This window comes from Notechis scutatus, chromosome Z, assembly GCF_049901735.1.
Source record: "Notechis scutatus isolate UNSWTSFEM ecotype Mainland chromosome Z, rNotScu1.2, whole genome shotgun sequence".
Taxonomy (NCBI): Eukaryota; Metazoa; Chordata; class Lepidosauria; order Squamata; family Elapidae; genus Notechis; species Notechis scutatus.
In genome coordinates, this window is record NC_142025.1 from 121,742,811 (window position 1) to 121,755,971 (window position 13,161).

General features: G+C 45.7%; 1 protein-coding gene across 1 annotated transcript; it reads right to left on the bottom strand.

The window, feature by feature from the left end:
* Positions 1 to 5,629: 5,629 nt before the first annotated feature.
* On the bottom strand, positions 5,630 to 8,221 carry LOC148129205 (lamina-associated polypeptide 2, isoforms alpha/zeta-like). The gene is given in 2 exon segments (XM_087947611.1): positions 5,630 to 6,534; positions 6,537 to 8,221. Coding segments are annotated over 2 exon segments (1,236 nt in total). The 5' UTR covers positions 7,489 to 8,221; the 3' UTR covers positions 5,630 to 6,250.
* Positions 8,222 to 13,161: the final 4,940 nt, after the last annotated feature.

Genomic DNA, 13,161 nt, shown 5'->3' on the forward strand with positions numbered 1-13,161 from the left:
CTGCCACTGGACCATCTACAGTTGGTGGTTCCAGTGCATGAGAAAAATCGGGGCCATATTATAAAACATTTTTTCGTCCTCACTTAGGGAGGGCATGGCCCCGGTTGGGCCCATATCTTTTGGATCACCCTCTGGAATAATTCAGGGGAGGGGATTTCCTCGCTCTCTATGGTTGGCTGTGAAAAGAGCAACTCATTCGGGTCCACGGGCTCCAACGCTGGCTCCGCTCCCATACCTGTTGTGGCTTTGGCCTTGACTAACAAGGATTTAAAGAGGGATGGGGAAAAGAGCCCTGTGGGGGATCCCCTGTGTTGCTCTTCATGTTTGGGATTTTCCGGGGGCCTCGGAGCAGTCTGACGTCTTTGTTGCAGGCCTGCCGCGATGCCCTGCGCTATGGCCTCCGATATCAGGATTTTCATCTGGTCAGAGATTTCAGGGCCCTGACTCTCCTGTGGGCCAAGTCCCGCCACCGCCGTGGGAGTAAAGCTGGCCTCTGGCGCCCCCTTCCTCCGCTTAGGCGGCGGCTTCGAATCAGGAGCCATAAAAGCCTGGTCGGAGGGCAGAGACAGCTGCTCTCTGGCGCCACCTGGCGACCCGGCCTGAGAGCCCAGGGGACTCTGGTGCTTCGCGCCGATTGGCTGGCTGGGTTGCTGGGCTGGAAAAGCGCGGGAAACTACAACGGTTTCCTCCCCGCGGGGGTCTCCGCTCCCCCTTTAGCGCTGCTTCCGCCTCAGCGGCCCTTTGTCAGCGGCCTTCGAGGCTCCCTGGCAGGGGAGGGCTGTCGCCTTCGGCCTGGCCGCGGCTGTTTTAGCGGCCAACTTGGGCCCCGCGGAGACTTTCGGGGAACTCTGGTCCGCCTCCCCCTCGGCCCTGCCGTTCCCGGGTCCGCCATTTTAGCCTCCGGGGCCTCCGGACCAGGCAGGCTCGTTCCTGTGAGGAACCTTTTGCTGCCGCCGCGGCTTTATTTCTCTCTCAGCCGCTCTAGGCTTCCCCGGGCACTCGTTCGTTGCCTGCGGGGCTCGGTGAGTGACCTTGACGGGATCGGGACAAAGGCGGCTAAAGGCCGGGGCAGCCAAGCCTCGCCTTTCAGCCGTCCTGCGAAGGCTCCGGAGCCTTCTCACGCGAAGCCGGGGACCTCGCTGTGATTTACGGTTCGAAATCCGGGCAGTAATGACCGCTTCCTCCGTCCGAAGAGCTCTGTCTTCCACCGGGCTCTGCTGAGGGAAAAGGCCGAGTCCGAGACTGGGCATGCGCAGGCCAGGGAGGCGTGGCCTAAGGGTTGATTGACTCCCCTGAGTTAACCCCTTGCTTTCCTCGGAGACTCTGCTCAACACACGGGACAAGAATCACGTTTCCCATAAATTTTTGCCAGATGCAATAGAAATAGGAATGGGAATAGAATAGAATATAGAATAGAAACAGAATAGAATATAGAATAGAACAGAATATAGAATAGAATAGAAACAGAATAGAATATAGAATAGAATAGAATACAATAGAATAGAATATAAGATAAAATAAAATAGTGGGAAGGGGAATAGAATAGAATAAAACACATTCATCAAGAATCATAAGATGCAACACTTAGTGATAGTCATAGGTTACTCTAAGCCAGGGTCTTTCAAACTTGGCAAGTTTAAGACTGGTGGACTTCCAGTCCCAGAATCCCTGACCTAACATGATGAGGAATTCTGGGAGTTGGAGTCCACCAGTCCTCAAGCTATCACGTTTGAAGACCCCTGCTATAAGCAATCTAATCATACATAGCTTATTAATATACAATCAAAACATACTAGGAAAACAAAACAATATAAATTGTAAAGATATAAGCAACACAGGTTACGAATAGAATAGAATGAATAATAAAATTTGGAACTAGGATAGGATAGAATTCTTTTATTGGCCAAGTGTGATTGGACACACAAAGAATTTGTCTTGGTGCAAATGCTCTCTGTATGCATCAGAAAAAATAAAATACATTCATCAAGGTTCATAAGATGCAACACTTAGTGATAGCCACAGGTTATGAATAGAACAGAACAGAATATAGAATAGAATAGAATGCAGAATAGAACAGAAATAAGAATAGAATAGATTGGGGAAGACTAGACTGGAACATGAGGGCAGCTGTGGTCCAAGATGGAGACTCCCCCACTCCTGTGTTGCGCAGCACCCTGCACTCCTGCTGCCCCCTGGTGGTCCGGGCTGGTCATTGCAGCTCATGTAGACTGGCCGTCCAAGAGAGATGCTAATATTTCCACTCGGAGAAATCGTGCAGCCGTTTCCCTTCCAGCACCTGCCTCCCCACGTGCGGGAATAGGGGAAGCCAGAGCACCGAAGACCCGCGCGTGGGAGGCAGAGATGCTGGAGGAAGAAAAGGGCACCACTTGGAAAAGCCTCCAAAATGGACGCTTCCGTCTCTTCCGACAGAGGGCGCCGTGATAAAAAGGCGGTGCCATAAATCGTGTAAAGCAGGGGTCCCCAACCACCGGTCCGTGGACCGGTACCGGTCCGTGGAACATTTCCTACCGGCCCACCGGTTTGCTGGGTGCCGCCATCTTGTTTGACGAGAAAGTGCTTCCGGGTGAGCTTTTCCGGTTGGAAAGCGGTGTTTGGGTCCTGAAGGAATCCTCGCGCCTTAGTTTCATCGAAGGGGGGGGAGCTTCGAACGAAACTAAGGCTCTTTCAGCACCCAAGGCAAGGCGAGCCGAGCGACCGCCCCGAAGCCATCCCGAAGCGAAGCCCATCGACAAAGGTACAAAGGAGTTGAAGGTGGCGGGGAGAAGCGGGGGACGGCTGGCTGGCCGGTCGCTCGGCTCGCCTTGCCTTGTCATGCGTGCTGATACCGGTACCGGGCCACGGATCATTTTGTGATGCCGGTACAGGGCCGTGGCACAAAAAAGGTTGGGGGCCACTGGTGTAAAGCGCCTGCCTATATAAATTGCGCCTGCAATTGCTACAACAGCGCCCTCCCTCCCTCTCTCCGGCTGCCTGGGATTGGATCCTGGGCCGTGATTGAAGTCCTCAGCTCCATCTCGTGAGCGAATCGGACTGGAGAACACATAAACAGAAAAAAAAAAAAAAAAAAACCAAGGAAGGATACTCGTTTCTATTGGATAATTGCCGGAGTCTCAAACTGGATTCCTTAAAGGGCCGCCGTTCAGGAAGCGGTAGCGAGCGCTGATTGGCTGAGCGGACCCCGTCGGATGGGCGAGGCCTGCATAGTAAAGAGGCCCCGCGGACGCCGATTGGCTAAGACTCGCCTAATTGGAAGGGTTCGAATCTAGTGGAGGATGGCGGCCGGTTTTTTCCGCCGCCTCGGGCGCTGAGCGGGGCATCCGCGGTGGGGCAGCCGCTTATGGGGCGCACGGTGGCCGGCTCGGTCGGGCTTGCTTGGTAAGGACCGGACTGGCTGAAGCTGGGATCCCACCAGTTGGGGGCGCTTGGAGAGAGAAGCCGGCTGCAAATTGGGGAGGGGTCTTTATGGGGGGAGGTCTCTGCTTTACTCCTGGGGGGGTTAGATTGCGGGGTACAGCTCCTGAGGTGGGGGGGTGGCTGCTCGTTTTAAGAGGAAGGTGGCTTAGTGGCGCCATGCTGGCAGGCTGAAACGGTACACAGCAGGGGGCTGGACTAGAGAACCTCTTAAGGTCCATTCCAGGCCAGCTAGAGTCTGATTCTGGGCCTTTGCGGTGGGTGGAGGACCCCGTCAGGCAGGCATGACATCACCCCGTGAAGACCTCATTTGCAGGATGTCCCCAACGGGGAAAACCTGAACCACCCATCGAATCTTTGGGGGTCCCCTCCCCAGCTTGACCCCCTTTTTAAAGTGAGAGGCGGCGGTCCAAAAAGCAGCAGCACATAAAGAAAGCTTGTATAAGACGTTTTATAGATGGCACTTTGCACCAGCATAATTAGCTAAGATGTTCAAAGATAAATCAGCCAAATGCTGGAAGGGCCACCAGACACCTGGGAATATATTACCATGTGAGGAGGTCTTTTTTAAAAAATTAATATTTTTATTGTGCTTTTTTCACCTTTACATCTCTCCATCACATCTTTAACAGTATTGCTGCGTCATTGTTACAAATACGGATCTGTATTCATTTCTATACATTTTTCTTATCTCTACTATAAACCTGTTAAGATATTTGGAGAATTTTAAATCCAAAAGAAAACAAATTGAACTTTTCATTCCAACCCACACAAGTCATGGTCAAGGATTGGCACGGCTTGGATGAATGGGGAACTGGGGAAGGAGAGAGACGACAGAAATATTGTCAAATATATGGAGGGACTACAACCCCCTTAAAATAACATGGAGGCCAAAAGAAAAAAAAAAAAGGAAAATATGGACATTGAATCCAAAGATCCTAAAAGAGGATTAAAAAAAGATTTAGAAATAATTTTTGAAGAAACAACAAAACTCACAGCAGGGTGGAGCCCATCAAATGGCTAGTATGATCTGCTGTTGTTGGGGCTGGGGTGGGAGTGGGGACCTGATTTATTATGTTTTATTTTTTTCCAGGTTTTGTTCTTTTGTACTTTGATTCTTTTTGTTACTTTTCTATTTTTTGTTTTAAATATGGTTTAATATTTTATAAGCCGCCTCAATTAACCATGGGTGAATAGGCGGCAATGTAAATTAAATAAATCAATAAAATGACCTGCAGATGGGATGGCAAGCCTTCTTGTAGGATAAAAGAAATAAAAACATATTTTTATAGACACAAAATGAGGGATTCGTTGATAGATTTGGGAACTGGTTAGGAGAAAACACTATATGACAACACCTGGCTGGCTATCCACCATGGAGGCAAGGATCTATCCCAATACATTAGATGTAGGCAAAATGGTTAGGTATAATGAAATACTAGATAACTAGGGGAAATTAAAAAACTAACCAGGAGTTGAAAGATCAGGGAATATTTGTAGACTGGTGGCCATACCTGCAGCTGCAAACAAGATACAAAAAGGACGCAGAACAATATGGATTTGATAATGAGCCACAACAACTAGATAAAATTTTGGTAGGCCCGGAGGAGAAATTAATAACAAGAATATATATAACTACTTGCTAAGATTTGAATTGGAAGAGGAAGCAATAAAAGGGCCCATGATAGCATGGGCCAAAAATTTTGGACACAATATGTATTTAGAAGATTGGGAAAGAATTTGGAGCAGGAATTACAAAATAACAAGATCCGCAGCAGTTGAGGAGAATCAATTTGTTTTATCTCTGGCATTTGGCTCCAGTGAGATTGGCAAAAATATATCATGATTTGAAACCAAATTGTTCGAAATGTGGACATACAGTACCTTCTTCCATAGGTGGTGGCTTTGCCCTGAAGCTAAAAAATGTTGGACTAAAATTCGGAACTGGTCACAAGAAATAACGAATGGTCAAATAGAGGTTAAACCTGAACTGTTCCTTTTAGGGAAAATTAAGGGGAAATACAGTCAAGAGATAAAATATATGATCTTACACATATCAACAGCGGCCAAGATTGCTTATGCACAAGGTAGGGAGAGAGATAATGTACCACCAGATATATTAGTAATGTGGAGGTCTTTTATGGAAGCTAAAAAACATTGGGCAAAAATACACTCGTTTGGGAAAAAATAACACATATAGATTTGAAACCTGAAATATTTTTATTAGGGATGGTACCTGAAGGCTACAGTGAAGAAAAACCATATTTAATTATACATGTATTAACAGCAGCTAGAATTGTATTCGATAAGAATTGGAAGTGATAAGATACCGACAGAGGAAAAAGTAATCGAGAAAATATTTGAATGTAGAGATGAATGTGTTAACGCTGGTAATGAAAGAAAAAGGACAAACGGAATATTATACGGTATGGGATTTATTTTATCAATGGTTGGAAAGTAAAACAAATTAAAACGGCGTTGATGAAAATCTAGAGAAATAGGTTTAAGATTGTTAAAAATAAAACGTAATAGCTATAAGAAATGGGATTGTTATATTGGTAAAAAAATATTATTTATAATTGTAAGCAGAAGATGTACACAGTCAACACACGATTGAAATGGAATTATTGTAAATATAAAATAAAAATCTTTTAAAATAAAGACAGATGGGGCAACGTATTAGGAAACTCGGGGCTGGGGGGTGGAGAGGAATTTGAGGGCGAGACCTAGTCTCAGGACAAAGGTCTCCATTGGAGCTCCTTCCCACAGATTGGAGAATAGGCTTAAGCGCCCACCAACGGGAGGGTTAGATGTGTCATCACTTGGAGCGGCGAAAGGGGCGATGGCCGCTGCCCCGAAATGGTCGCTTGCCTTGGAAGTATCCTCTGTTTTTGTCCTTGAACTCGGATCTGTCTGGTTGCCAGTCTGGTCTGTGGGTGTATGCCTTCTGGGGTTGAGGGGCATTAAACCTCCTGTCTGTGGGCTGAAAGGAAGCCCCACGGAAATTTTTTCCACGGGCAGCTGGTCTACGTTGAGAAGGCAGGACCTTTCTCCCACGCCTAGTCTTCACCAGAAGGGAATCTAGGGCCTCTCCAAACAGCATGCCCCCTTGTACGGAGCAGAGGCTAGTTTGGACTTATGGTTTGCACTCACCTCCCAATGGCGAAGCCACAGTTGTCGCCGGGCCACCACCGAAGAGGCAAGGGTCTTGGAAGCAAACTTGGAGGCACTCAAGGTGGCATCTGCAGAGAATTCCGTAGCCGCTATCACATTGTCGATGTCCTGGTGGAAGCGAAGGTCACCAGAGGGAATCCTCGCTTGCATCTGGCGGAGCCACATCAATGAGGCCCTGTTGAAAAATGAGGCAGCTGTCGATGTTTTGATTGCCATGGCAGCCGTCTTGTGCACGTTACAGAGGGTCTGCTCCACCTTCCTCTCCTCTGGGCTCAGTGCATCTTCACAGCAAGCCACAATGGTGGAAGATACCAAGGCTGCCACTGGACCATCTATAGTCGGTGGTTCCAGTGCGTGAGAAAAATCGGGGGCCATATTATATAACATTTTTTCGTCCTCACTTAGGGGAGGGCATGGCCCCGGTTGGGCCCATATCTTTTGGATCACCCTCTGGAATAATTCAGGGGAGGGGATTTCCTCGCTCTCTATGGTTGGCTGTGAAAAGAGCAACTCATTCGGGTCCACGGGCTCCAACGCTGGCTCCGCTCCCATACCTGTTGTGGCTTTGGCCTTGAGTAACAAGGATTTAAAGAGGGCTGGGTAAAAGAGCCTTCTGGTGGATCCTCTGTGTTGCTCTTCATGTTGGGGATTTTCCGGGGGTCCCGGAGCAGCCTGAGGTTTTTGTTGCAGGCCTGCCGCGATGCCCTGCGCTATGGCCTCCGATATCAGGATTTTCATCTGGTCAGAGATTTCAGGGCCCTGACTCTCCTGTGGGCCAAGTCCCGCCACCGCCGTGGGAGTAAAGCTGGCCTCTGGCGCCCCCTTCCTCCGCTTAGGCGGTGGCTGCCCTTCTCCTGGCGGCGGCTTCGAATCAGGAGCCATAAAAGCCTGGTCGGAGGGCAGAGACAGCTGCTCTCTGGCGCCACCTGGCGACCCGGCCTGAGAGCCCAGGGGACTCTGGTGCTTCGCGCCGATTGGCTGGCTGGGTTGCTGGGCTGGAAAAGCGCGGGAAACTCCAACGGTTTCCTCCGCGGGGGTCTCCGCCCCCCTTTGGCGCTGCTTCCGCCTCAGCGGCCCTTTGTCAGCGGCCTTCGAGGCTCCCTGGCAGGAGGGCTGTCGCCTTCGGCCTGGCCGCGGCTGTTTTAGCGGCCAACTTGGGCCCCGCGGAGACTTTCGGGGAACTCTGGTCCTCCTCCCCGCTCGGCCCTACCGTTCCCGGGTCCGCCATTTTAGTCTCCGGGGCCTCCGGACCAGGCAGGCTCGTTCCTGTGAGGAACCTTTTGCTGCCGCCGCGGCTTTATTTCTCTCTCAGCCGCTCTAGGCTTCCCCGGGCACTCGTTCGTTGCCTGCGGGGCTCGGTGAATGACCTTGACGGGATCGGGACAAAGGCGGCTAAAGGCCGGGGCAGCCAAGCCTCGCCTTTCAGCCGTCCTGCGAAGGCTCCGGAGCCTTCTCACGCGAAGCCGGGGACCTCGCTGTGATTTACGGTTCGAAATCCGGGCAGTAATGACCGCTTCCTCCGTCCGAAGAGCTCTGTCTTCCACCGGGCTCTGCTGAGGGAAAAGGCCGAGTCCGAGACTGGGCATGCGCAGGCCAGGGAGGCGTGGCCTAAGGGTTGATTGACTCCCCCTGAGTTAACCCCTTGCTTTCCTCGGAGACTCTGCTCAACACACGGGACAAGAATCACGTTTCCCATAAATTTTTGCCAGATGCAATAGAAATAGGAATGGGAATAGAATAGAATATAGAATAGAAACAGAATAGAATATAGAATAGAACAGAATATAGAATAGAATAGAAACAGAATAGAATATAGAATAGAATAGAATACAATAGAATAGAATATAAGATAAAATAAAATAGTGGGAAGGGGAATAGAATAGAATAAAACACATTCATCAAGAATCATAAGATGCAACACTTAGTGATAGTCATAGGTTACTCTAAGCCAGGGGTCTTTCAAACTTGGCAAGTTTAAGACTGGTGGACTTCCAGTCCCAGAATCCCTGACCTAACATGATGAGGAATTCTGGGAGTTGGAGTCCACCAGTCCTCAAGCTATCACGTTTGAAGACCCCTGCTATAAGCAATCTAATCATACATAGCTTATTAATATACAATCAAAACATACTAGGAAAACAAAACAATATAAATTGTAAAGATATAAGCAACACAGGTTACGAATAGAATAGAATGAATAATAAAATTTGGAACTAGGATAGGATAGAATTCTTTTATTGGCCAAGTGTGATTGGACACACAAAGAATTTGTCTTGGTGCAAATGCTCTCTGTATGCATCAGAAAAAATAAAATACATTCATCAAGGTTCATAAGATGCAACACTTTATTTTATTTATTTATTTATTTATTTGATTTGCCAATTGTTTACAAGATAGTAAATATAAGTGTATACATAGTTGTGGATACATGAAATGGGTACATATAAGAAAAATAAAAGAATAAGAGAAACAATAGGACAGGGACGGTAGGCACGATGGTGCGCTTATGCACGCCCCCTACAGGCCTCTTAGGAAAGGGGTGAGGTCAATAGTAGACAGTCTAAGGTTAAAGTTTTTGGGGTTTGGGGAAGAAACTACAGAGTCGGGTAGAGTATTCCAGACATTGACCACTCTATTGCTGAAGTCGTATTTCCTGCAATCAAGTTTGGTGCGGTTTACTTTGAGTTTGTATCTATTGTGTGCTCTTGTGTTGTTATGGTTGAAGCTGAAGTATTCATTGATGGGTAGGACATTGCAATGTATGATTTTATATACCATGCTTAAGTCAGACCGAAGACGGCGTAATTCAAGGTTTTCTAGTTCAAGAATTTCAAGTCTGGTGGTATAAGGTATTCTATAACGAGTAGAAGAGTGGAGAACTCTTCTTGTGAAATATTTCTGGACTTTCTCAATTGTGCTAATATCAGATACGTAATGAGGGTTCCAGACTGATGAACTGTATTCGAGTATTGGTCTAGCAAATGTTTTGTATGCTCTGGTTAGTAGTGTGATATTACCAGAGAAAAAGCTACGTAGGATTAGGTTAACAACTCTTAATGCCTTTTTGGCTATGTAGTTGCAGTGGGCTCTAGCACTTAGATCATTAGAGGTGAGTATTCCAAGGTCCTTTACAGAGCTTGAGTCATCAACAAGTTCTTGACTATTCAGCTTGTATTTTATTTTCTGATTTTTTTTTGCCAATATGTAAGACAGAGCATTTATTTGTTGAGATTTGAAGTTGCCATTTGTTTGACCATTCAGATACATAGTCAAGATCTTTTTGTAGGGTAGCAGTATTGTCTGTGGTATTGAACAGCTTTACATCATCAGCGAAGAGGACGTAATTGCTCTTAATATGATCACAGAGGTCGTTTATGTAGAGTATGAAGAGAGTTGGTCCTAGAACACTGCCCTGAGGGACACCACTATTGACAGGTACTGGATTTGATAGGACGCTCCCGATTTTGACCATTTGTTGTCTGTTTGATAGGAATGCTTCTATCCAGTTATTCAGTTGTCCAGAGATACCATAGGATTTTATTTTTAGGAGTAGTTTGTCGTGTACCACTGAATCAAAGGCTTTACAGAAGTCTATGTAGATTGCGTCTATTGCTTTGCCCTGGTCGAGTTGTGTCGTCCATATGTTTTTGCAGTGTAAGAGTTGCAGATTACAGGATAGTTTTTTTCTGAAACCAAATTGTTTATTGGAGAGTAGGTTGTTTGTCTCTAAGTGGAGCATGATGGATTGGTTAATAATTGATTCCATGACTTTACAGGTGACGCAGCATAAGGAGATTGGCCTGTAATTTTCAACTAGGCTTGGGTCTCCCTTTTTGAAGATGGGGATGACTGTGGCTTGTGACCATAGGTTAGGCAAGGAGCTGGTCCTGAAAGATTTTTCAAAGATTATGCTTAGAGGTTTGGCTATGGCAGTGGATAGCTTTCTTAAGAAGTAGGCACATATTCCATCCGGTCCAATAGATAGAGATGGTTTTAGGTTGCGTAGTGCTTTTTCAACATTGTCTTCTGTGAAATCGATATGTGTTAGATCATTGTTGTTATCTGTGGTAACGGCTAGGAAATACTGGGCATGATCCATTGCTGTTTACAAATACTGAGCCGAAGAATGTGTTAAAGATGTTGGCTTTTATGGTGTCGTCGTTGCAGTCTTTACCATCAGGTCCTATCAAGGAGGGATGGACCTTGAGTCTTTTAGTTTGTTGTTTACAAAATTGTAAAAAGCACGGGTGGAATTGATGCTTAGAAGGTTTTCCTCTTGTTTAATGTGATAATTGGTGCATTCAGTCTTTATCTGGTGGCATAAATTTTTGTATCGGTTTTTGAAATTGGCAACGTGACCAGATTTGTTTTTCCGCCAGAGTGATCTCTTTTTGGATTGAAGTTTCCTTATTGATATGGGTAATCTGCTTTTTTGTTTTGTTTTGGGAGTTGTTGTTGGAACATATAGTTTGATGACTCTTTTGACTTCAAGTAAAAATATGTTGTAATGGTCTTCAACAGTATTGCATCCAGTGAATAGAGATTGCCAATCAAGGGATGAGAGATCGTTGTCTATAAGATCATAGTTGCCTTTTTGAAGTTACACTTGGGGATTACATCATTGTGGTGATTTTTGTGTGGACGTATGTTGAGACAAAAGTCAATCATATTGTGGTCACTACTGGAAAAGGGTTCTTTAGTTTGTATTCCGTAAATTAAATTCAAACTGTTGCAGAAGATGAGATCGAGGCAGTTGTTTAGTCTAGTGTTGTTGGTAACTAGTTGTTCCAGTCCCAGATTTGTAGTAGCATTATAGAAGGTTGTGTGTATGATTTCAGTTGTACAGTCATTTAGGGTCCAGTCAATATGAGGTAGATTGAAATCACCAAGAAGGATAAAAGGGTATGGGCAGGATGCAGCCCATGTTAGTAATGTATTTAGCTTGTTTACATGTTCGATGTCATAATCAGGTGCTCTGTAACATAGTAAGAATCGAATTGTGATATTTAAGGATAGTTCACAGATGATGGTTTCAGGAAGGGCAAGCTCCTGGGTAACTTGGATATTTTTTAGATGTAAGGATTTTTTATAGAATATAGCAACACCACCTCCTCGACGATTTTCACGATCTGATCGGTAAACATGATAGTCTCTTGCTGTGGTAATGGAGTCAGGGAGAGATGCATTGAGCCATGTTTCACAGACAAATATAATGTCGAAGTTAGCCATATTTAGGAGGATGAGAAATTCAGGTATTTTATTCACGAGGCTTCTTGCATTGAGTAGTTTGCATTTAAGGCCGGCAGTAGTTGGAATTGAGGTAGTTGGGGGCGTGCGTGCCTAGTCTTGTGTGATGGTGGATCGGTTGAGGTAGGGTTGTGGTTGAGGGTAAAAGCTGAGTATTGGGTTGCGTGGCTTACTTTTGATACAGTCAGCATGGTAGTCAATGTACAGGTCCTTCTCTCCATTGTCTAGACGGTTTTTGAGTTCGATGCGGAGTACACGGGAGCGGGCACGTTGCTGTATGGTTAGGTCAGTGCGGCAACGGAGGTTCTTATGGTTGGTGTTGGTTTTGGCGAGTGAGTTTATAGTATAAATGAATTTACGTTTGCTTGATTCATTTTTGCAAATGACCCTGCACAAGCGTGGGGCCACAGAGCCGTCTCTATTTTTGAGCTCTCGGTCGATGCGGGAAATGTCAAGTATTTCATCAGCGGAGATGGTTGATGCTTGATAATCTCTGATGATGTTTCGGACAGTTGTGATGTCATCATTGACATTGATGTCTTCTAGACCAAATAAGATGGCGTTTGGACGTTTCCGTTCACGCTCAACGGCTTCTCTGATGAGGATTGGGATATCAATATTTGTCTGGGTTGTGTTTATTTGTGGATTGGGTTTTGGATTGGATTGTGGTTGTTGGGTAGAGATGTGGTTTGTAGCTATTGGATGTTCAGGTTTTTTGCGTTGTGTCTTTTTTTCAAGGTTGGATATTCTTTCTTTTACGGCGTCCAGGGATGCTACTATGGTGTTGAGGATGTTTTAATGGTTTCGATGGTAGGGGATGTTTCAATGGATTCGAAGGTATCAACTCTTTCAGACAGATCCAGTTTGGGTATGCATGATTTGCAGAAATATGGAAACTCATTGGATGATTTTAGGTATTGAATCATTTGCTCAGGTAATCCCAAGCAGTCATGATGAGCGTATTCTTTACACAGAGAACATTTGATGGAGTTTTCATTATCCTTTAGATTTTCGTAGCATTTAAGGCATGTGCAGGAGTCTTGTGGTTCATTGGTGGGGATTATCTTCTCTTTAGGTTGTGGATAGGCGTACGATTTTCTTTTAGGCATGGTAGGGTTGTTAAAAATAGTACGTTGATTGAATTAATTAAAGGAACAATTTTGGGTAATCTATATAGCCAATATTACATCAAACAATCAATTGCAGTAATCTCTCAAGTCAGATAATATTCCTGAGCAACAATCAGCCTGATCAATTAATTACTCTAATTACTAATCAATTAATTACACTAATCATTAATCACACTGT